Source organism: Apiospora marii, assembly GCF_038362585.1.
Source record: "Apiospora marii strain CBS 49790 chromosome Unknown utg000004l_segment0_segment0, whole genome shotgun sequence".
Taxonomy (NCBI): Eukaryota; Fungi; Ascomycota; class Sordariomycetes; order Amphisphaeriales; family Apiosporaceae; genus Apiospora; species Apiospora marii.
In genome coordinates this window covers 1571479-1595100 of record NW_027117375.1, presented here as the reverse complement: position 1 = coordinate 1595100, position 23622 = coordinate 1571479, and the positions used below count along the sequence as shown (strand labels likewise).

At 52.2% G+C, this 23622-nt stretch overlaps 5 protein-coding genes across 5 annotated transcripts; 3 read left to right on the top strand and 2 right to left on the bottom strand.

The window, feature by feature from the left end:
• Window positions 1–894: 894 nt before the first annotated feature.
• Window positions 895–2786, bottom strand: PG985_006445 (uncharacterized protein; the record flags this gene model as incomplete). The annotated part of the gene is made up of 5 exons (XM_066826214.1): window positions 895–1950; window positions 2016–2360; window positions 2432–2452; window positions 2521–2593; window positions 2761–2786. The coding sequence occupies 5 exons, from the start codon at window positions 2784–2786 to the stop codon at window positions 895–897; spliced, it is 1521 nt and encodes a 506-aa protein (XP_066685821.1).
• A 4120-nt stretch (window positions 2787–6906) lies between these two features.
• Window positions 6907–7744, top strand: PG985_006444 (60S ribosomal protein eL33; the record flags this gene model as incomplete). Its single annotated transcript, XM_066826213.1, has 5 exons — window positions 6907–6931; window positions 7155–7164; window positions 7326–7421; window positions 7484–7584; window positions 7647–7744. The coding sequence occupies 5 exons, from the start codon at window positions 6907–6909 to the stop codon at window positions 7742–7744; spliced, it is 330 nt and encodes a 109-aa protein (XP_066685820.1).
• Window positions 7745–15415: 7671 nt separating this feature from the next.
• Window positions 15416–16928, top strand: PG985_006443 (uncharacterized protein; the record flags this gene model as incomplete). The annotated part of the gene is made up of 4 exons (XM_066826212.1): window positions 15416–15770; window positions 15841–15924; window positions 15999–16172; window positions 16270–16928. The coding sequence occupies 4 exons, from the start codon at window positions 15416–15418 to the stop codon at window positions 16926–16928; spliced, it is 1272 nt and encodes a 423-aa protein (XP_066685819.1).
• Window positions 16929–17780: 852 nt separating this feature from the next.
• Window positions 17781–18340, bottom strand: PG985_006442 (Vacuolar ATPase assembly integral membrane protein vma-21; the record flags this gene model as incomplete). Its single annotated transcript, XM_066826211.1, has 3 exons — window positions 17781–17917; window positions 18013–18104; window positions 18228–18340. The coding sequence occupies 3 exons, from the start codon at window positions 18338–18340 to the stop codon at window positions 17781–17783; spliced, it is 342 nt and encodes a 113-aa protein (XP_066685818.1).
• Window positions 18341–18459: 119 nt separating this feature from the next.
• On the top strand, window positions 18460–22904 carry PG985_006441 (SNF2 superfamily protein; the record flags this gene model as incomplete). Its single annotated transcript, XM_066826210.1, has 3 exons — window positions 18460–18496; window positions 19224–21876; window positions 21938–22904. 3 exons carry the CDS (start codon window positions 18460–18462, stop codon window positions 22902–22904), a joined length of 3657 nt encoding a protein of 1218 aa, XP_066685817.1.
• Window positions 22905–23622: the final 718 nt, after the last annotated feature.

Below are 23622 nucleotides of genomic sequence, written 5' to 3'. Positions count from 1 at the left end.
AAAAGATCGATCTACCTAAGGTTATGTCACCTTACCTACCTACAAAAAGCAGGTGCCTAGACTTGCAGGTACGCGATACGATCTATACGACGTACTAAGTAAAACCGCCGCGCGAACAGACATATGCGAACAGATATGCGCTATTACCAGTCAGACGGGAGCCAAGGATATGTTAATTTCAACTCAGCCATTAGCTGCCTGTCGCCCAACTGCTCTGCGACTCTCTACCTGCCTCCTGGATGCCTCCGAATCAAACCATGATGCATCGTCAGCTTTCAAGCTCTCTATTACTTACTTGTATAGTGCTGCATAGCGAGGGACCAACCAGCAATGCAAACCACCTACAGGCCACAGGCCTTCTTCGACCATCCATGTAAGATCAGGGTTCTCGCGGCACGATTATCAGCCCGCAGTCCGTATTCCGCTTAGCCTAGGCACTTGGCAATCGGCGCTCAAGTGAAATTGCGGGCACTTGTTGCAGTGCTAATGTAACCTCGTCGACATCCATCCTTGTCATTCAATCAGCTAGTATGGAGTACCTAGGTAGTTTCAATATTCGCAACACAACGGTATATATGTATAAAATGCTCAAGAAACGAAATGTCGGGTGGCAGAAGAACAAAGCACAAAGTGGCCTTTTCCAGCCATCAACCCCAGTCCCGCTGCCACTGCATCTTCCAACCGTATTCACCGTGCACTCACCATCAACAGTTGAAGCAGTGAACCCAGCAATAACCGTGTTGCTTTCCTAGACTAGATGTATATCTATAAATGAACCTTGATTACTCCGTTACCGTTTCATCGGCTTAGCGCCTGCCTGGCTGAAGTGTTGAATCCGACGACCATCAGCCTCACTGCCTCCGCCCTCCGCGCGCCGAAGTCTTTCTTCGACACCTACAACCTGTTGGGGGGTGCGGCCGACGTCGTGGGCCATTGGTAGCCAGCTGCGTCGCTGAACTTGTAGCCGTATGATGCTGTGAAGTCGTCGAGGACCGCGGGTCCTCTAGATCCGTAGGGGTACTCCATGGGGATGATCTCCTTGTTGTCATCCAAGTAGTTCAGCAGCGGCGTGAAGATCCTCCAGCTGGCATCCAGCTCGTCGTCGCGCACGAAGTTGGAGTGGTCTCCCTTCAGGCAGTCCAGAATGAGCGACTCGTACGCCTCGGGGATCTTAAGGTCCGAGAATCGGCGTCGGTATGTCAGATCAAGCTCTGTAACAACCGTCTGCATGCTGAGGCCAGGCAACTTAGAGTTCATCTTAATGTAGACACTCTCGTTAGGCTGGATTCGCATGACGAGCTCGTTGCGAGGGATGTCCTTGAAGATGCCGCTAGTAACGTCCTTGAACTGGATTCGGATCTCCGTCTTCTGCTCGTTCAGGGCCTTGCCCGCCTTCATGATGAAGGGCACGCCGTCCCATCGCTCGTTCTTAATGTACGCGACCAGGGCGCAGAAGGTCGGGCATCGCGAATCCTGCGGCACCGTCTTGTCTTCCTTGTACGACGGCTTGCTTCCGTCCAGCGACTTGCCGTACTGGCCAATAATCACGTTCTTGGGCTCAATGGCGGGCATCGCACGGAGGACTCGGACCTTCTCGTCGCGGATGTCTTCGCTGGAGAAGCTGATGGGTCGCTCCATGGCCAGCAGAGTCAGGACCTGCAGCAGATGGTTCTGCTGGACATCGCGAATGATGCCGAACTCGTCGAAGTAACCACCACGGCCCTCGGTGCCGAAGGGCTCCTTGAATGTGATCTGGACGTTGTCGATGTGCTGTCGGTTCCAGGTAGCGCCAAAGAACAGGTTGCCGAAACGCAGGATCAGAATGTTCTTCACCATCTCCTTGCCGAGGTAGTGGTCGATTCTGAACAGCTCATCCTCCTTCCAATCGGGCTCGAGGGACTTCTGCAGTTCGCGGGAACTGGCAAGATCCTTTCCGAACGGCTTCTCAACCTGTAATGGACAAATATTAGCAATGCTTTGGTGCAGGAAGGTCTCATTGGCACAGCAAAACATACAATGACGCGAGCGCTACCGTTCTTGGGGTAGCAGCATCTCTTCAGGTGCTGAGAAACAATTGTGAAGACGCTCGGCGGCAGGGCCATGTAGAACAGGCGGTGGTTGTGGGGCTTGCCCTTCTCGAGCTTTTGCAGGTGCTGGTCGAGGCCGTTGAAGGACTCGTCCTTATCGTATTGACCCGAGACATATGTGCAGATGCTGCAGAACTCTTCCAGTTGCTGTTCGAGGTCCTTCGTGGGGGTTTTGATATAAGACTTGACTCTCTTAATGAACTCGTCATGGGGCATCTCTGTCCGGGCGTATCCGATAATCTGGATGTCCTTGGGGAGGAATTGGTTGCGGTACTGAAGAAGCATTAGAAAGGTGGCCCGTATGACCCGAGATCATTATGGTGGCGGTTTCGTAGAGAGCTTACAAGGCCGAACAGAGCCGGGAACTGTGAATTGTCAGCACGGTGTTTGCGTTGGGATTTGCTGCCGTAGGCGAAGGCGTAGGGGAGCTTACCGTCTTCTTCTTCGCGAGATCTCCAGAAGCTCCCAGGACCACGATGACCGTGTTGTCCTTGAGCTCCAGGGAGCTGTCAGGTACTCAGTTAGCACTGGCGTGTTCAATTGGGACGACACCGCCGGCGGGCAGGCGGCGCAGTGCACTCCCGTTGGTGGCGATGCCTCTCATAACTCTCTTCTTCTTCTTCCTCTTCTTCATGATGAAATAGCGGGGTTTGGCGGGGTCCTGTCGACTTACTCTTTGCCAGCAGCGCCCGGATCCATCTCGTTGACTTGTGCGAAGAAAGCTTACGGAGAGAGAAAGGGGGAGGTAATTCGAAGTGACTGTCTGATGAGAAGGTATGACTGAGGAAAATGTTTGTAAGTGCGTGTTTGTGACGGGCTGTGGGCAAACTTGGGATGATTAGAGGTTTTCCTGTCGGAGGAGCAAGCTCAGGTCTTCTTGTCTTGCTGGTCCGTCCAGGTTGCCTTAGCTCTCCCTGACTGCTGTACCCTGGCCGGGTCGGTCTTGCTTGGTGCTTGGGCGCAGGCAAGTGGGCTTGATAATCGCTGTAGATGCTGGTTTTCGGGGTGGGGGAGCTTACTCACGCCCCACTCTGGCCTGCTTCACGTCACTACCGTCACCACCTTAGGGCGATTGGTTTCGGTCTTTCTTCAGATTTTACCAACAGATCGCCCGGGATCAATGGCAGTCGGCTGGGATTGCTGGGATGCTGGCGATGATGTAACCGTAGCTAAGGCAAGATGGAGGTATGCAATCTCTAAAAAATCGCTGATGTCCAAGATGGAGGTTGTGTGTTTTCCAGGGCCGAGCGAAGCACGGCTACTTCCTGCCTCTCTTATGTCTCTCTCGTCTACGGGCCCCCGGGTCCTTCGGATGTAGTACTCTAGGAGACTTTTACTTTCGACATCAATCAACCCTGTGCTGGTAGAGGGCCGCCTGCCTTGTTTGTAACTTGTACCGCCGAGAGAGAGACAACTCAGGCAAAGAGCGGGAAGGCAGACCCGGAACTGTCGGTTGATTGGGGGGCCTGGATCCAACGGGGTCGCGGGTGGGTTTTCTTGATGTAAGCCAGTTTTACTTTTTTGATCCAGCTTTCTTAAAGCCGACAAGAGCGGTATGCCTCTTGCAGGGCTTCATGCTCTTTATAGAGATTCGAGGTAGAAAAATCAAATCCCCGACCCCTCATGCCTACCTACATCTTATCTCCATGCCCGATGTACGTACTACTCTACTGCTGTTGGGACTATATGTCGTTGTATGTGCGAGCCTATGATTACTCATTCCCCATCACCCAATCCGTGGAGCTTCCTGTCGGCAATATGCATTCTCCGAAACGTTCTCCGGCGGGGGGGTTTCCCGTCCTTGCGCACCGGTCGTTGATTAACTGCACCACTACCATCCATGGCGTGTCTCGGTTGCAACCCAATTGTCTTCGGATGAGGTGCTGAAAGCAGTCAGAGAAATCCGAACGATTGTGTAAGCTGACTGCGCAGATATGATAAGGCGGTTGAAACAGGCTTCCGTATCGCAAATGCGTTATGTACATATAGTCCAGAACTATCTGGTTACATTACATAAGCTATAAAGGTCCCAGCTGCTTTCGTGCAATGCATAGTACCTCTCTCTCCGCCTCTTCTTCTTGTTTGTCGCCCATTCCGTACATAATGTTTGAACTGATCGGTATCTCGCCTCCAGAGCTGTTGGTACCAATGCAAGCAATCTCCATCTCCCGCTTTCTCGCCGATGCTGAGCGAGCGAGCGGCCCAGATCCGTCCTGACGCACACGAGCCGTGCGTTGGTTTCTGATTGGGCCGGTGGGCTCTGCGCATGGCTGAGCTCTGCCCGGCTCTCGAGGACCGACCCTGCGCGGGGTTCCCGACACCCACGAATTTGGATATCTCTCCTTCTTGGCTGTCCATATAAGCATGCCAATCAGGTCAACCTCTCGCGACGGATGAAACATTGCGTGAGCAGCCGTACGCCCACCTGAGAGCCTGGTACAGGAGCTGTACCGGCGGTAAAATTGTGTTCGAGTGCCACCAGTGAGACCACGTGGATCCCCGACTGAAGAAACTCCTATGCCCGCTTTCAATGATGACTCTTGCACCTGGCGGTAGTCAACAGTCCCAGCCTTCTCTTGATGGCTATGCTATGTGACGCCTCCTTCTCTGATCCTCCCACCAGACTTGGGGTTCTCCGGTCGTCGGGCCTATCGGTCACCGCGGATCGTCAATGCCTGAAAGAGTAAGTGGGGAGCGGTAGTATAGAATGAGGCTGCATCCTAACTATGACAGGATTACGATAAGAGCTGAGTTACTTGATCACGTACAGTCAGTCAACTCTCAATCCGACCGCAAGCCAATGCGAGTCTGAAATAAAATCCAGGGCTCCCATACTCCGTGCACATGGGGCATTTTCCAATGTCTCATCACCACCTGTTCCGGGGACAGCATACCCTACCACCTACTGCATGCCGCATTCTTCCAAATTACCCCACCTTCATGCGAGTGCCAGCTCCTGGCCCCTTACTGAGGTAACTGGTCAATACTAATATGGTGTTAATTGGCCAATGACCACGAACTTTTCCCCTATTAAGTCGTGACCCAATTGTGTTCAGCTGAATCGTATAATGATCCGAGGGGCAACCTGGCTGGGATCGATTTTCTTATTGCGCCCTGCTTCAGAGACCGATAGTAATGTCTATCCTTCCGTCACATTTTGAATAGGGCCATCGTGAGGTACAGTCTATGGCAGTGCTGTTGATACGACTCGTTCCACAGAAATGAGAGTGGAAGAGCTGCTACCAACATCACAACATCGTATTATCGGGGCAATGGGGAAGACAAGAATAAAAATGGGAGTTGAATGAAAAGGGGTTGGCATTGATGGCTCTTGGTCCCTTCTAATACGGTTTAGCCAACAGTACAACTGACTTGGCCCGTAGGCTACATATGACATCGCTATCCGCCATCCGATCTCAATTAAATGCCAGAACGAGGGCCTTCATACTGGGTCGCCAGTAAGAATGAAGATCAAAAACGCCATGTCTCGGCAGAAGATTGATCCTTTGTTCTGAAGACGCCACGGAGGGGGCAAGCAAACAGCACAGCTGGCATATTTACTCATAAAGCGCAAAACCGCGCTCTGGTCACCAGAGGCAGGACCAGATGTCTTTTCGTGGACTCCCCCAATATGGAATCTGCATTTTGCTACGGATATCAATTGGTTCTCAATGCCTACGATATACTTACCAGACCCTCCTGGGGCATCTTCTTCAGGGCGAATAAATGGGTACCAGAAACGGCGAGATCAAGCTTGACTGGACTCATGCATCTACGGGGCTGGCAGGCTCCCATGGGAGATGCAGCCCGAAATGGGTATATCACACGTTATCCTCGTTGCGAAGTTGCGTTGCTAACAGAAGTCAAGCTTGGCCAAGCGTCTTCTCGGCGCTTTCTTCAAGCATGCGGGGAACAATAACAGCGGGCAGCTTTCTAGGTGGTTTGCAGGTGCAAGGTTGATGAGAAATACTATCTTGATGGTTATGGTGGCAGGAATGACGGCTGAAGTCGTGCTCCTCGAGTCCATCAAAGCGCTGGCCGTGTACTCTGTTGCCTTGTTGCCGTACCAGATGACGAAGACAAGTTCATCCCCATGGCTCTCACTACAACTTCACTACACGAGGAGTGCGACCACAAGCGAGTATGTCTTCAAGTGCTCGCTGGCATAGTGGAAACATCGACTAGAGGTGGCTGGCATACATGATAGGCGTAGGCTCTTTTGCGACATATTCACATAGGAAGTAGGTTGCATCCAAATGGACAAAGCAGTTGCATGTGGAGCAGTTCGCATTACCTGGTCTCTTGTTGGAAGTCGAACCCATCCAGTTGAGTGATGGAATGCAGCTTTGTACATGATCCAAGCCTCGGAGCTGATGCACGCACGCAGAGGGAGGGACTGCACCACGTAGCAAGTCGGTAGTATTCCAACCACATGTATTCAACGATTGATGGGACTGCAGGTGCTTGGATCTATCTTAGGTAATAGAAACATACCCACCTTTTTGTTTGATAAGATCAGCTCCCACAGGCTAAATGGGTGTGTGGCTTAGGTAGGTGGAACAGATGTGGCTGGTGCACACTGATTGCTCGGGCTAGGGTAATTAACGCCCACGAGAAATTTTACAAGTTTGGGGCAAGCAGTGCGTTAGCCGAGTTTGGAAACAGCCCAACCAACAGTCAAGCACTCGATTGTAAATCAATTCACACAACCCACCGACGACACTTATCTTCGCCCAGCACCCAAAGTCAACCGTGACTTCTTCTCCGGACTCCCTTAGTGAAGGATTTCAGAGAACGGCGAAGCAGAAAATCAGCCAAGATGCCTACCGAAGCCGGACACAGACGTAAGTAACCAGACGAGCAAATTTCACTATCGCCAGTTGGCGCTCCAGATTTTGAAGGCCACGAACAACTTCGCGATCGCCTCTCGCGATGCCTCTCGCGATTGCCTCTCGCGCCCGCCGCTCACTGGGGCGTGCGGTGATCCTTCAACTGGCGAATCACTTCTATCGTTTACCTGCGACCAATGCATTTCGGAGAAAACATGCTAACATAATTTTTCCACAGTCTACGTCAAGTAAGTTCACCACTACCAAAACACCGCCCGCTGGCCTGGGAAGTCGATCCGACAAAGAGATGAATGCGCAATGGCGGAGAGGGACTTCGAGAGCCGGGCACACGAATTATGCACGCCGGATTTCGAAACACGAACGAATGGCTAACAGGATGCGCTCTTAGGGGACGTCACCTGAGTTATCAGCGTAACCGACACACCACCCACCCCAACACCAGTCTGATCAAGATTGAGGGTGTCGATGATACTCCCGCTGCCAAGTACGCCACAGCTCCCAATATCAGCGCTTCTTTAGGATCAGCTGAGCTGACCATGATTACAGCTTCTACCTTGGCAAGAAGGTCGCCTTTGTCTACAAGGGCCAGAAGGAGATCCGCGGCACCAAGATCCGCGTGATCTGGGGCAAGGTTACCCGCCCTCACGGTATGGATTTATCTACCTCATGGCACCCTCGAGGCCGCAAAATACTGACGCTTTCTATCTAGGCAACTCCGGCGTCGTCCGCGCCAAGTTCGCCCACCCCCTTCCCTCTAAGTCTTTCGGTGCTTCTGTTCGTATCATGCTGTACCCCTCATCCATATAAGATGGGTGTGTTTCGGCCGGAGTTGGTTGCGCGGACGGTTCATGACTTGGCTGCATCTGGGTTAGGCAATGATTGCGAGGCAAAATGATTACGACCTTGCATCTAGCATCACAACAAAATCGAGAGGGAATACCAACAAAACCGGCTTCGTGATATATGGATTGTTTTCTGCATGGGTGAAAAGGGGATTGATGCCGATAATGACGACATGATGAGCCTTTTGTGCCTCGGGTCGGCTAGGCGTACGGAGGGAGTTCTCGTGCTGGAAGCTGCTGGTCGCCACGGCTGTGAGCCTCGAGGTCACCCAAAGCCCACTTACACATACATGCACATACGATACTAGACTCGTCCGGTCAGGATCTGTCTCAGAATGATACAGCCTGTTAACAAGCATTCATACTCGGGAGCAACGTTGATGGTGTTTGTGATTCTGTGCCCCAGGTGATGCTATCACATTTTTGGTGACTAACCATAGGTATCAATGATACGGTCGTGTCATTTGCGGTTGCTACTGTCACCCACTCCTAGTCGACGGCACAGGCATGCTCTCATCTTCCGGACTAGGATTCATCAATGTGGCAGATATGATGGACTTCAGGCCCAATTGGGCACAGGTAACCAAAGTCTCCCCTTTCTGGGCTTTTACTGGACAGAACCTTGGTCGATGCTATCATGCTGAGGACGTTTTTGCCTGATCACTTCAATCAGATTGCAGACCGTGTCTTCTCTACTTTTCCATTTCTTCTTGGTGCTATGTGTCTCCGGCAGCATGCTCGTCTCCAAGGGTCGATACTTAACCGATGGGTCAAGGCCTGGGGTATCATAGGAGCTTCGGGGTTTGTGGACGGAGCAGCGGCTCTCCATGATATCCACGCGTCCCACGTATCATGGGCATGACCGACTTTAGGGGGCACTTGAAGATCTCCACCCAACCGGCACCGGTATCACTGCCGCGGATCAGTTGAGGCTGGAGATAGCGAGATAACACACCGCTATCACACAACGACGAGGCTGCGCGTGCGCCTGGTTGTATGCATGCTTTCTGGAGCGGCCACGCTATAATCGATCCATCCATATGCGCTGTATGATGGCTACTGTAGATCGGACTGCCATACAATTGGGCCCTGGTTGCTGTCGATAAATTCCTTACAGCTGCTCCACCGAGGCGTTTCCTATCCTCACCGAGGGCCACGAGACCCTACGCATCCTTGAATGGATCAAATTTGGTCGCCCAAACCAGAACACGCCGGCAGGTACCAGCAGAAGATATTACATATCAAGCACTGCAGTGCCCATTGGCGAACATAGAAAGAAAAGGCCAGAGGGTTACGAAAGCTTCTGGGGGTGCGTCAGTCCATGGAGTAAAGTCATATATGCCTTGATAGTGAGGCCGAATCGATGATGTGACATACTCATGGCCAAACGGGTCTCGAAACTGACAATAGCCGCTATTTACTGGGTGCACCTGGGATTGGAAGACGAATTGTAGGAAGGCTTATAAGAGAAGATACGCTGTATACCGAAATATGGGTTGGTAACCATCAGGCCACCCTTGGATTTCTGGGATATCAGATAAGTTGCCTGGCTAAGTACGTTCACTGACAGATGATGTAAGGGGTAGTGATAGGCTCTAGTAGACAGTCAAGCGCTGACTTGACAACGTCGTCCTTTTGCCCGCGGGGTAGGGGCGGGCTGGTCGGTTGGTTAGAGTACCGGCTGTAGCGCCGTGACAGATGATATCAACACTCAGGTAGGAGCATACATAGATTGGAAGGACGGGGACCGGAATAGGGGTTTGACAATGTCACGGACCTGGCCTGTCAAGATTACCGTTCTCTTAAGGCCTGTGGTGGTTCACGGTGGAAAGTAAATTATGTTTCTCAGGGGCTGGTCTATCGCGCTTGTTTGGCAACGATCAGAGACACGAGTGACACTCGACCGTATCTACGGTAGTCAGAGGCAAAATTGTCAATGGACAGCTGTGCCAACTGGAAGCCATCAGTCCGCCTCCCGTGGAACATCACTGATCACAATAGGGGGCCATGTTCCATTGGGCTATGTGATCTGACCATGGGACAATGAGCAACCTGAGCACAACTGACCTTCGCCCCCTGGCCGTGCCCCAACCAGTCCCCCCATGTATTATCATGGTATCCCGAGTGCCACTTGTATCGGTTTCAGCATGAGTAATATGGAACGTAACTATCACACGTGGCCGGATTCGTATGCAAAGTATCACATATTACCTACTTACTCATACCACAAGCGTAGGGCTCTGCTCATCGAGACACATGCTGCCACCGTGCACCTAGTGAATCCTTCCTACTTTTCTCATACGCTCAGATTTGTAGTGGGCTGTCGGGCACAATTCCAGAGGAACGCATACGGAGAACCCCATGTAGGAACATGATATATCCCGAACATATTGCAGCAGCGCGGGTTGGAATATGCGGATACTTGCCTCTGTACTGAACGCCTCGAGGTCGCCCGGAGATTGCCAGCGCCTGCATGCCACCAACCGCCACACGACTCGGCCACGAATCATGCTTGGGTTTAGCAGGCTCTCAGATGAACGCTTAGGTATCTGGTAGTACAGATGGATGTGCGTTGAACTGTTCCATCTTGTTGAGCAGGCAACACCCATGGTTCCATTTGCGGGCTTGTTTCCCAAGAGACCATATCGTATTTGATGGCACGGCACCCGGGTGTTAGATATCTTCCAGCCACCACCACGTGCCTGCCATTCCCTGGCCGAATCCGGCTCTTGGGACGACCAATCGACAGTGCCTACATACATGGGTGGGCAAGCGTTGTCCTCCCCCATAGACGCCACGGGGATTGAGCGGGGATGCACGGAAAGGGTGATATGATGTGTATGTAAGTGATAGTCGATAGAACAAAGCCACCATCGGCATTTTATGGTAGCAGTCGGCATGTTCGGGTCATCCATCGATTGGTTAGCGAGTAGTATGTGAGGAGGTATTGGGGGGTAATGGGTGTCCAGATTCAGTTGCAGTTGGGGACTGGGGGGATCTTCGACGAATACATCCTTGCAATGCCAATTCGACTTGCTCTTGACGGGCCCGAGTCTCATCCGACTCCGAGGTTGTATCTGTGGGCAGGGAGAAGTATGGGCTGGCTGGGATGTGTAGCACGTTGTTGACGTGCATGGGGAGGGGAGAGGGGTTTGAAAAAATATGAGCAAAGTTGCGCGTTATTCTCCTCTCCCACGCCCGTTGTCTCCGAGAATCTTGTTGTGGCCGCACAACATACGGAGCATGTGCGAGTGCGAATGTGTGGGTGAATACCGATACATTGACGCAAGCTGACCAAGATCCAGGGGCAAGGGGGAGGCATGTTGAAAGGGTTGGCAGTTAGGTGGTGGGAGCAGAGACTTGCATAATACGAGGATGGAGTGGCGACCGGCCGACCAGGGCGGGAATCCCAATACGAGTTGATAACCAATAGCAAGCCCTCTCCTCAGACCGGAGCAAGAGTTGAGAGATGCCTAATGCAACTACTCGTAGTTTGGCGTTTGATAATTCCTATCGTCACCGTATTCTCGCGCACTACACGCAGTGACAGAACTTGAAATTATCCCACAAACTCCGTGGCACACCATTAGCACGCTATTGGCCCGCGAGGCTGGTACCGGCATGGCAGTGAGTCAAGACTCCAGTGGAAGTCAGTCAGTCACTTCTGGCAGGACGGCATGCAGCAGGCCCTGAGACGAACCGGATTGGGTCAGTTGGTCGATGTGTTCATGCCTCTTGCCCCAAAATTGAATATGATGTCGGGCAATCACGAACCAAACCTGAAGTCAATTTAATGACATCAAGACTGGTTGATTAGTGTGGGACCCGTGTGTCTTTCTCTCCACGCTCAGCTGATTCTAGAACGGTGCTCGATTTCGTGTACGTAAGCTAGGATGTTTTGTCTGACGACAATTGTGCTATGCGCACAGCTGGTATTTCTCGATATGCTAGGTTGAAAGAGGCATGGCCCGTGGTGTTGCTATTGCGGCGGTGGATACAGTCTTTTTTTTCCCTGGTGGTGTTGTTGTGTCTCTCTGCCTACGACAGTTTGTGCGCTTGTTATGATTTGGTGCAGCAGGTCAACGTGCGTGTGAGAATATGAGATATCTACTACATCAGTGTATTTCGTGCTCCAATACCAGGCCAAGTATGCGCGCCAGACAAGCCTGGCAAAAAAGTTCATAGCGCCGGGGGACAGGCAGTTGGCATATCGGACTCGGATTCGACTAAGGATGTTTGCAGACCTCCCCAAGCCCCGAACGACTCCTGGTGCCTGGGGCCCTGCCTACGACCGCCTCCTGTCTCGCTATTGTACTATCGAAACCTGCAGTACTGTGTCCGATTGACAAGGATCACCCCTTCTTTCTGCAACCTACCAATTTAAGGGCCTTGAAAGAGAGGCCACAGTTGCAGGTGTGCAAGTGCATTTCGCACTTGACGGGCACATCGCCATGGTTTTTTGTTTGGCATACAGTCAACTCAACCATACGTTAGGTGTAGACTGTGCAGTGCAGTGCAGTGTGTGGGCAAAAGGACGGTCGCTCCAGTGAAAGCTGACCCTTGACTGACCCAAACGTCAGTGTCTATCTCCCCACCAACTGGATCTCCACTTACGCTTTTCGGCAATAGACTAAAAAGATGATCGGCGCCGATTAGGGCGGGGCAGGGGTTTAGGGTTCTGGACTGGTGGCTTTAGAAGCATTCTAAAAGCTGCTAGTGCCATGCGACCTCTTATCTTGGGGATGGGATTTGCTGGGAAACCGGTTGTTGGCAATGGACCACGTACCAGAACACGTACCTGCGAAGAAATTCACCGATTGAATAATCGATCAAATCCAGTCCAGCCAGTATCGGATTGAACCAAACTGCAGCCAATGCAGCTCGGTTTCATAATTATGCAACCAGCTCTCACCACTCTACATTGGCCTCTGCTAAGTTATCAATACATGCAGTGGTCGCTTTGAACGATGCAGCCATGATGCTAATTTGCTCGTGGTCTCGGTCTCAATATGCTGTCTGTCCTGCATCCCACTAACAAACAATGGTCGTTATGGACCTGCGAAATTCAGTTTGGCCAGGTTTAACTTCTAGGCTGCTGCCATCGCGGTCCGCTCCTCTTGTTCGAAGCTATCAAAGCTCGGCAACGGCTGGAAAACTCTGCCTCGTCATGCATCTAAGAGTTCCGAACATGGCTAGTTAGAGTCCCGTCGTCAGCCCGTATTCCAATGCCCCTGAGATCACATCACCACCGCAAGCAATACTTCCAACGCTTGGGAGGCTAAATAAGTATTACAGTTGTAGATGATACTATGGCTTGGGCCCTTTCCATACTTCCACGTATACTGCCCCAAGTATGAATCACTCGAGCGAATCCCTTCCTTCAATTAGCACAGGCTGCCGGTGCCGGCATTTGCCATTGTAGAGACGACACGAAAGCGATCTTGGCGGGACGTGGCTGCTCACTACGTATGTAAGAAGCTGCGGCCTTTATGTGCTCTCCGCTCTCTGTTTATACTACGTACATGTGTACACGTAAGTGCGCGCCTCCTGCCCTGTAGAATTGGAAGTTGCATACGATCATCGCCATTCGAGGGGCGCAGCTAGCAAACCTCGCCAGATATATCCGTGCTAGAGGAACAGACTAGGCCACACCATCGCATGTTGTAAAGAGAATACGGCAGCCTGATATTCGTCTTATATCCATTCACCTTGTCCCTCCCCTCCTACCGTTGAAGCTCGGTTCTCGCCATCATCTTTGCCAACTTTCCATGTGATAGTCTGGCACTTATCCTCTGCTACTAACACCCTCCAAAATTATCTTATTCATTCGCTGTTCCTGACATATTGTTGCGTAATCGCTCGTCTGCGCAGAACCTGCACTGCACCCGTCTTACCCCTGCCACGCGGTAGTTTAGAGTTTTGCAGTAGCGGAGTGTCCGGGAAACTGCAGCTTACAGCTTACATGCGCATTCACCTACAGCTTCCAACTCAAACGCGAAGACGACAAGGTGCAAGACTGTTGCTAGGGGAGCTCTTGGCCGGGATCGATTGATTGATCTGTCAATCGGAAATCGAAACGACTGGCTTCTCATCTTCTCTAGTTCCCGTGCTTGCTACCTTCCCTTCCCTTCCTGGAAAATACTTTACTTACAACGGCCCATTGTAAGTACGAGCTCCTGCGAGCATTGAGCAACAAACCTGGCCCTAACATTGAGCCTCGCCTCCTAGTCTCACCGTGTCGCGGTACTGGTTACAGAATAGTGCGGACAGCCTTTTGCCGATCCCCCAGCGAAACCCCAGGAATGGCATTTAAACCCTCTGCGCGTTCTCTCTGAAACACCACCTGCACCCACTAAATAGATACCTGCTACCTGCTGTCGCCCCCAGGCTGCACGCCGACTTGACGTCACGTTGATCGGTGAGTACATTGTGGCATATGCGTCCTCATCAGACTTGCGTGCGTCTCGACCATTGCGCTGATATATCGAAGTCAAATACGCTGCAATCTATCAGGCCGTACGTGGCCTGCCAAGGCTCGAGAATAGACTGCCAGTACGGAGTAGACGGGAAGCAAGCAAGCAAGCAGCAAAACAGGCCAACCCACCCTACCCAAACGCGCCAACACCAGCCAGCCAACCAACCACTAGGCTTCGTACAGCACCCTCACACCTGGTCATCATCATCATCATCACTCTGAGTGTTGCAATCTACCGCTCTTTTGGGATTAGACTTCAATACCCGCAGCTAAGCAAATTCGGTTGGGAGCCTGAGCCGGTTCCTGAGTCGGGTCACCATCGGGCTTTTAAGTACATACATAGAGCGAGGCCCAGCCACGCAAAACAACATTTCCCTGAATCCTGTCAATTCTGAGACCCCAGGCGCTTATCGACAGACAGCGATCCCAGTCGCTCATCTGCCAAAACAGAGAGGCTCAGAGAGCAGACAACATACAAGCAAGACCAAGACAATCAATCCCTCCCTGGTAACCAAAGTCGCACTGAACAAACAGTTGCCCTTTGGCCCGCCGTTTCAAGCGTTCTGTTCCGACGCGCAGAACTACGCTTTTGGCATCTGGCATTAAATAGCACAATAATCGTGCTAATCATTACTTGTCGGATCCACCGAGAAAGCACCATCCCACCATCACGCCGCAAAAGAGTCGGCGCAGCCATCCGTATTTTTGGAACCAAGACCAGAACCGGTTGTTGACTGGGATAGTTCCTGCTGCCTGCCCGTCTGCCATTGGCCCTACGCAAACACTGCAGCAACAGTTTACGAATCCTGGATCCCACCCGCGGTCGCCCCCAGTCGAAAGCGCCAGGGTAGCGTCGAAAGATAAGCTGCCCAAGTGCCTGTCGTCTCGCTCCTTCTTGTTTTCCCCGGGTCTGGAAGATCTGCCATAATCATCAAATCCCCCATCTGGATAACACGGCATTCTCGTCAACTTTGGTTTCGCCCACCCGTCGACCCTACACGCCAGCAATTGCCCCGAGCAGGTTGCACTATCGTCTGGCCTCAACCCCATCACGATCCACCGCCCCGTCGACATCGCCCACTGTTCTGCTTGGGTTCTCCACCGATCGCTACCCAGACTTGGCTGTAATCAAACAGAAGCACCCGTCACCCAGCAGATATAATGGCGTCTCAAGCCTATAACCAGCAGCAAGGCCTGCCTGCGACTCCGGGTCAATCATCGCACCCGCAGTACGGTACATACCAGCAATCGTCGCCGCCCAGGTCCGCAGGAACAGACCAACAGCCTCCCTACAATAGGCGGAGACAGTCGCAGCAGACGCCACAGCAATCATCGCATACAGCAGAGCCCAGTCAGTACAAGAACCAGAAGTCAACACGGCCGAAGTCCCGGGCTTTCAGCTTTCATTCGGACAAGTCACACAAGACTGACCTTCATGAAACTTCAGCGGAGAAAGAGTCTAAGAGGCTTCACACAAAAGCAGATCCTACACTAGCCATGCAGGAGATGGAGCCCTGTAAGTCCTATAAATACGAGATGTTGCTCCTCGGGGGTTTCCTTTGGAATACTAACAAACAATACCTTAGCCGCTGTCGCTGCCCATCAATCAAGACGAGCATTGCCCAGCATGAGCGAAATCGAGTGGAGAGATGCCACTGGCACACCCATTAGTGAGGCTGTTCCTTCCCTACCAATTGCCCAGGCAAAGTGCATCCAGTGAAGTACTAACCAATACACAACACAGCCGAGCCTGATCGTTCGAATCCCTCCCGCAGCAAGTGGGAACGCCCGCTAGACACAATTCGAAGCTTTGAGGCCGCAATTGACGGCGGGTACAACAACCGCCAATCTTTTATCCGAACCGACTCGGACTCGGTCGCAACCTACAACAGGAGGAGTGGATTTTACCCCAACTCATGTAAGAAACCCCTGAGATTGGACAAGCTTACTTGACGGTCTTCTTGTTGTGTGCGTCTTCCCGGCATGGTATTGGTACTGACGCCTTACCCATGTAGACGGTCCCACGACGCCACGCTTCCCCCAGAACAGCTACTACGGCGCGCGACCCTCCTCGACGGTTCACAGATCTGAAAGTGCCGGGTTCGATCCACGTGGATCGGGCATGCCAGACAACGGCAACCGGGACAGCTATTTCGAAGGCTACGATGGAGCTTATGGCTATGGTGCGAATGGAAACAACGGCACCCGCAACAGGGTTCCACGCAACTACTCGGAATCCCAGCTGAATGGTCGGCCTGCTGCCGACAGGAATGTTTACCCTGTGCCAAGCAACCACCGGTCATACGAGACAGTAGCCACGGGCTCTGGTCGCAGCGGGAGCCCAGGCGACCCAGTCGGATACCAAACCGATCCCACCAGCAGCGAAAACAGCTCTATCGATCGCCGAATGCCGCCCAGACAACGGGAACCAGTGAACGACTATGGTATCAGCTTCGGCCAGCCCGCCGCCTACCAGCCGCCCAATCTCTCTATCCCAGCGTCGCAACCACGCACCATGCCAGATGGCTCGAACGCTGCACCACCCCCGCCCCCCAAGCATGGCGGCGGCGGTCTTTTGCGGAAGGGCTCCAAAACGGCGGACGCCCAGCAGAGGCCCGATGTGGGCAACAAGCGCAAGAGCTGGTTGGCTCGCCGTTTCAGCAAGAATTCGTAGGCGGTATGCCTGGCAAACATTAGCCAAAACCGCCCCCGATATACGACGTATGATTAAATTGTTTTGATACTTGCTTTTTTTTTTTTTGGAAGATACCCTAGGCTCTTCGATTGCGTTTCTTTTGAGCGGTCACAAACGAACAGATGATGTTGTGGGTTCGACCCGATCCCGTTGCACTTTGAGGATATGCTGGTGCTCGAAAGATGGACATATTCCCAACATTCTTGCCGCTGGCTCTGTGAAAAGGAAGAGAAGAAATCAATACTATGTCTACAATGGAGAACAAGGATATCGGAAGTTCTCAAGGCGCATCAAACCCCTCGACTCGACCGAACACAAGCCGAGGAGTATCTGTAATAGGGAGGGCTCGAATATATCGGCGTCATGACATCTTTGGATGACCGCGATGTCGATTGGTGGGACTTGAGAGTCACAAAAAGTGCTGTTAAGGAATAGTATTGTATACACGGAGATGAGACGATTGGAGCAACTCTGGCTTCCCCCACCCTTAATAATCCCCTGCTCTCCCTTTTGTCTGGAGCGGGCATAAGCAACGCGCCTGCCAGCACGACGGGGAAAAGAACGAGCAATCCACAGCATGATATAGAGATGTTTCCGTGACTCGATACCTGCACACATCATGTGGCATTTAAGTGTCAGTTCGTGTTCGAGTATCGATTCAGACTTGATAGATTATCGAATTTCACATGTCTAAAACTGGCGCCGTTGCATTTGTGAAAAATGGTTATTTACTTGGGTTGCGTTGAGGTTACGTTTCTTGCCCTCGCAGCTCCTAAGGTGGCCCAGAATACAAGCTGTAACGCAATATACCGAGTTCATCGACACGGAGGCTCATAGGTCTTTCTTGCCTTCCTTTTTCTTCGGATCCGACAGGTCCGACATATCTTCATTGTAAGCCACAACCACATACGCTATCAGCACGACATTAGCCATGACAGCTGCCAGGGCTCCAGCGAACGTGGAGTTTCCTAGGGGTCGTGTCAGCAAAGGACAATCATGGTAAATAAGCCCAAGTCATCATCTAGGTTGGCCGGGAGTTGGCTGGTGTATATGCCCTACGAACCTTTGAAGAGTGTATTAACGGTTGCAAAGTATGAGCCGATGGGCACTACTATCATGGCGAAGGTGAATGCCAACAGTTTCAAGATGACATCACTAGAGGTTCCACGTCAGCAACCCAGTCGAGCAACATAGGGGGAAGCCGCACGTTCTGCCGTGTGAACAGCGGCTTGCCATCCGCCTTGTGGATGAGATAGGGGGCAGCTCAGGGCAACTCACGTGGGCACTGCGGGCGAGATATTGGACTTCTGGTCCGCCGCGGGGCCTGAGCCATCGTGATCATCCTGGTCGAGGATGGTCTTCTCTGACGATATAATGCGTCGGGTTGCCATGGTTGCTGGGTGGTGTGTGTGTGTGTGTGTGTGTGTGCTTAGATTGCAATGGGTATCAATTGCAAGCTGGTTTTTGGTAGGCGGTCCTATGGGATACCTAAAGTAGGTCAAGTGTCAAGATGATGCGGAGGTGGCTTTTCCGACCCCAGGCCTTAGGTTAGGCTCCTCTTTCACAGTCCACAATTGATGGAACAAAAGGACGTTGAACTACAGTTGAGCCAATCGCCAGCTGTGTCTGGACGCCGGATGTAGGAGGGGCAGGTACGGATACAATTGAATTGATCTCTGGACCTTCTGGGTTGTCGAGTAAATTCACGATTCGATACAATGGAGCCAACTGTGACTGACCGAAGGCCTGTCGTCTTGGCAGCAACCAGCAAACATACAGCCACGGGCAGATGCATTGACTCTTGGCTCTTGGCCAACGGGCACCAATTAAGCGGCACGGTGGATCACCTGACATCGTGTTCGGGGGTAGCGCGTCCCGAACGTGCATTCGACGCCAAATTTTGGGTGGAATCTGCACTCCAGCCTCTTTTTTCCCCATTCCGTCATTCGCTTTCACTGCCGCTTCACCGGCCCAATCTCTGCCAGACGATACCTTCACGAGCGTTGTTTTGGCCCTTTGGTTTAGACTGTACCGTGTTTTTCCAATTTTACGTCGCATACGCTGTTAACAGCACCGGTCCCTTTGCTGCACCAGGGCCTGAGGAAACTCTGGGGCCTGAACCACACTACCGTGATTGTAAAAGTTCGCTTGGTTTCCCAGTCAGGTAAAACGGGGCAAGACTGACCCATGCCGTAGTAGTATTTGGTAAGGCAGGTCCCTTTGGTCTGACCAATCTATCTTCAGCCTTGCAAATCTAACCACCTTGCTCTGTAGTGTTTCTCGAAGCCATTCCTCTGGCTGGACCCCCTTGCTTCGCTCCGCCCTTTGTTGTCACTACTTCCTCTCACAATGGGTCGCATGTCCACGCTCGCTGGCAGCAGTTCGCCTTGTCTTCCAGGAACCCCCTCGGTAGGCGCTCAGGCAAAGGGGAAAATGTCCAAATTCGATATCCACGACGAGGACCTCGACGAGCTGGCGGAGAACATCCCGTGCTCCTCGCCCTACTTCACCCAGCCCACCCAGATCGTCAGCCGGCCGACCACAACGAACGCCACGCAGCCAACCCAGATCCTCGACAGGAAGCCTACGCTGCACAAATCTTCGCCGGCTCCCCTTCTCCTGGGACCGTGGTGGAAGTTCCCGCCTCCTCGCCCTTCCAAAATGTACGCCCGGCGGTCAAGGCTTCGGTGTACAGAACCTCGCCTCCGGCCACCGTTCGGGCGGCAGTGAAGCCGGCAGTCAAATCCGCTGCTCGTATAGGGTCTCTCATGGCACCGGCTGGGACCGCCTTTCGATCGCCGGCACTTCTTCCCCGTCGAACAATCCCTGGCACCAAACCGAAACCGCAGCCGGCCGACATCTCAGATGACGATTTGGCCAACGATTACTACAAGGGATTGGACAGTTCGGAAGACGACAAGCCCATGAGAGGTAACATCCAACCTGCTCTCGGGGTTGCCCGTTCTGGCCGCAGTACCCCAATCGACAAGCGGAAGGCGCCCGAAGAAGATATCAAGCCAACCGATATCACCGATCTGCGGATACGGTACCTGACAAAGGAAACCCACAAGATAATTGTTACCACCAAACCCGACATCACTTGGCGTGCCTGTAAGAATGCCGTTGTCAGAAACAATCTTAGTGCAGAAGCTGCCATCAATGACCTGCTTGGGAAGCCGAAACAATCATCATCCTCGACAATAGGGCGGCCAGCAGCAGCAGTCAAGACCAAAAATCTAAAACAATCGAAATTGTTTCAATCAAAGCCCGCCACGACTTCACGGCCACGCTCTCTATCAACATCAAGTCTTTCTTCGTCTTATTCTTCTGCATCCGAACCTGAACCCACACCAGAGCAGAAGAAGGCTGCCCCTCCTCGACGACGACTCATCCAAGGTCGGCGAAATAAACCCACCTCACCACCTGCACCAGCTGTATTCTCTCTGCCCTCTTCCCGCTCATCTCCAGTCTCTACACCCCCAAGTTCGTCTTCACAGCGAAAAATGGCGGCTGCTGTCATGAAATCAACGGAGCCTTTTGGCCACCCGTCTACCCACCAGTCCTCCGAGTCAGCACCCAAAAAGCGAGGCCGGCTGGTACGCGGATCGCGGAGGCAGTCGCCAATCAGCCTGGTCGAATCCGAATCAGAGGAAGATTTGCCGAGCCTGCAATCCTTGGCGTCGAGAAAGCGCAAAGCGGACGATACGTCTGCGCCTGAAGTTGTTGATCTCACTGATTCCGATCAGGAAGCCGCCGCCGAAGATACTGATTCAGCGGCGAACGACTCGCAACCTCCAAGCCCCACCAAAGGACTGACCGAGGTCTCCAAGGTAATACAGTACTTCAATGAGTGCTCCGCAGAAGACTTGGCCCGGATCAGTGGCATGAAGGTCAGCGATACCAAGCTCGTCGTTGCTGCCCGGCCTTTCACAAGCTTGAGAGAGATTGAGCAGGTGTCGCGCAAAGAAAAGGCATCATCGAGAAAGGCGGCTCGTGTACAGATCGGTGCTACGATTGTGGAGAAGCTTGTTGTCTGGTTCAGAGCTTTCAAGGCTGCCTCTGATGTCATTGCGGACTGTGACGGACGTGGTCAAGAGATTCAGTCCGCAATGTCTAATTGGGAGTTTGATCGGAACGGCCACGAGACGGGCAAGGCCAACTCGCGCCCGCTTCCCATCAGCAAAAAACCCGCCTTGATGGACAGTTCGGTCAAGTTAAAGTCATATCAGCTTCTTGGCCTCAACTGGATGAACCTCATCCACAGAAAAGGCTACTCCGGCATCTTGGCCGACGATATGGGTCTTGGTAAAACATGTCAAGTCATCTCTTTCATTGCCCATCTTGTCGAGTCTGGAAAGTCCATCTCCAATGACAGGAAGCCTTGGCCGAATCTTATTGTTGTGCCACCTTCGACCTACGAGAACTGGATGAACGAGTTTGAGAAGTTCGCCCCCAGCCTCAAGCTGTATCCTTATTCTGGCCAAGCCAGACGTGACACTGACCCCGACGACGTCCAAGATTACCATGTCGTCCTCACGAGCTACTCCCAGGTCGACAGAAAGAGGGAAGATGTCGAGTGGCTGCAAGGCCTGGACCCCTACGCCGCTATTTTCGACGAGGGCCACAAGCTCAAGAACACTTCGACGTTCGTATACAAGCAAATGTCGCAGGTGCCTTCGGAATGGCGTCTGATTCTCTCTGGAACCCCCGTCCAGAACAACCTGAAGGAGCTCCTCAGTCTTCTCAAGTTCGTGGAACCCGATCTTTTTGGGAAGGAGCTGGTAGGGCACCTAGATACCATTTTCCAAGCCAAGGTTGCCAACAAGGACGTGGAGAACTTTGCTCTCCTCGCCAAAGAACGAGTTGGCAATGCACGGGTCATGATGGCTCCATTCATTCTGCAGCGGAGGAAGACCGATGTCTTGGAGTAAGTTGTTAACCCTATCCCCTTCGCCCATGACTTCTTACTGACACATGCTTGTCTTCAGCCTACCTTCAAGAAAAGACACGCGCATCGTTGTCCCCCTTGAACCCCAACAAAAGGAGATATACGAATCAATCCGCGACCGGTATCTGAACAAGGACAAGGTAGCAAAATCCAAGGTGTCAAACCCCTGGATGCAGCTGCGCAAGGCCGCCTTACATCCACAGCTGTTCAGGCGCCATTTCACCGATGATAAGGTGAAGAAGCTGGTCGACATCCTGTGGAAGCGCTGCAGCGAGGACGAACTCGACGTTCAGAGCAAAGAACCGCGGCATAAGGAACAGTTCCAGCAGTTCCTGATGGAAAGGTCCGACTTTGAGCTGCACACATGGTGTAAAGACTTCCCCAAATATGTAGGACATCTGGACATTCCGGACCGCTCCTGGGAGCAAGCACCAAAGGTGGCCAAACTACTGGAACTTATCAGAGGCTACATGGAGAACGGTGACCGTTGCCTGGTGTTCTCACGATTTGAGATGGTTATCGACATTCTCCGGGAGACGTTCCACGCCACCGATATTCCTTACTGCGAATTGACTGGCAGAGCCAGCGTCCAGGCTCGTTTCCCCGAGGTGGAGCGGTTCACCAAGGATACCACGATCCCGGTCTTCCTTCTCACGACTGGAGCGGGTGGAACGGGAATCAACTTGACGGCAGCGAACAAGATTGTCATATTCGACCAGTCCGACAACCCGCAGGATGACGTACAGGCATCCAACCGAGCTCACCGAATCGGCCAGACTCGCGAGGTGGAAGTGATTACTCTGATCACTGAGAACACTGTTGAAGGATTGATTTACAACTCGTGTGTGAAGAAGCTGATGCTTGCTGCTTGCGTGGAGGGCGCCGCAGTCGACGACAGCGAATCGGTGGAAGAACAATGCCGTAAGCTCATGCTGATGGACACTAACGCTGAAGCACACGCCTTGGAAGTCATGGAAGAAGTTGTTGAAGAAGCTGGCCTGCAGTAGAGTCGGCTTTGGACTTTAGAGAAGGCGGATACCCGTGTTGGACACAGTATTGCAACTGGAAGTTGAGCGTGTCTTGCTTGAAATACCCGATATAATTCCAATGGTCCACACTGGCATAAAGGTCTTGGGGCTTCACGGTACGAAGGCTGGTAAGCCTGGTGGCACGTATTGTGGTAGGGGCAGTACATGAATAATAAATGAAATAAATGAATAACAGACAGTGTGTACTCTAACTCCAATGCGTCCCATGCTATCGTCCTTCTCGGTGACCAACTACATATACAATAAGAAGAGATGAGGGTTGGTGTCGAGTGTGTTGGAGCAAGTAGCCTTTTGCCGTTGTGTTTGGTGGGAAGATGTTGTACTCTGGTGAAGTTTATTACATGTTTTCTTATTTATTAATGAGTGTTTGGTTGTGTTGGTGTTTTTGTTTTGCATGCGATGTCAGTCTGTTAGGTCTGTTTTATGGTTGTGGGAGTGCCACTGTGTTGTGTTTAAGACTGAAGACATATTGGGGTGGGGGTGAGCTGGTGTAAGTCTATGAAGGCATGGGCTGTTGTTTATTGAAAGTAATGCTGGATTGGAAGTCTTCTAGTAAGAGAAGAGCATGGGGTGCTGAAGGTAAGGTAATTAATTAGGTAGATATGGTGGTGGTGGTGGTGGGTGGTGATGGCCCGCTAGGGGATCAAGGTTGTAGGGGGGACATGTCTAGTGAAAG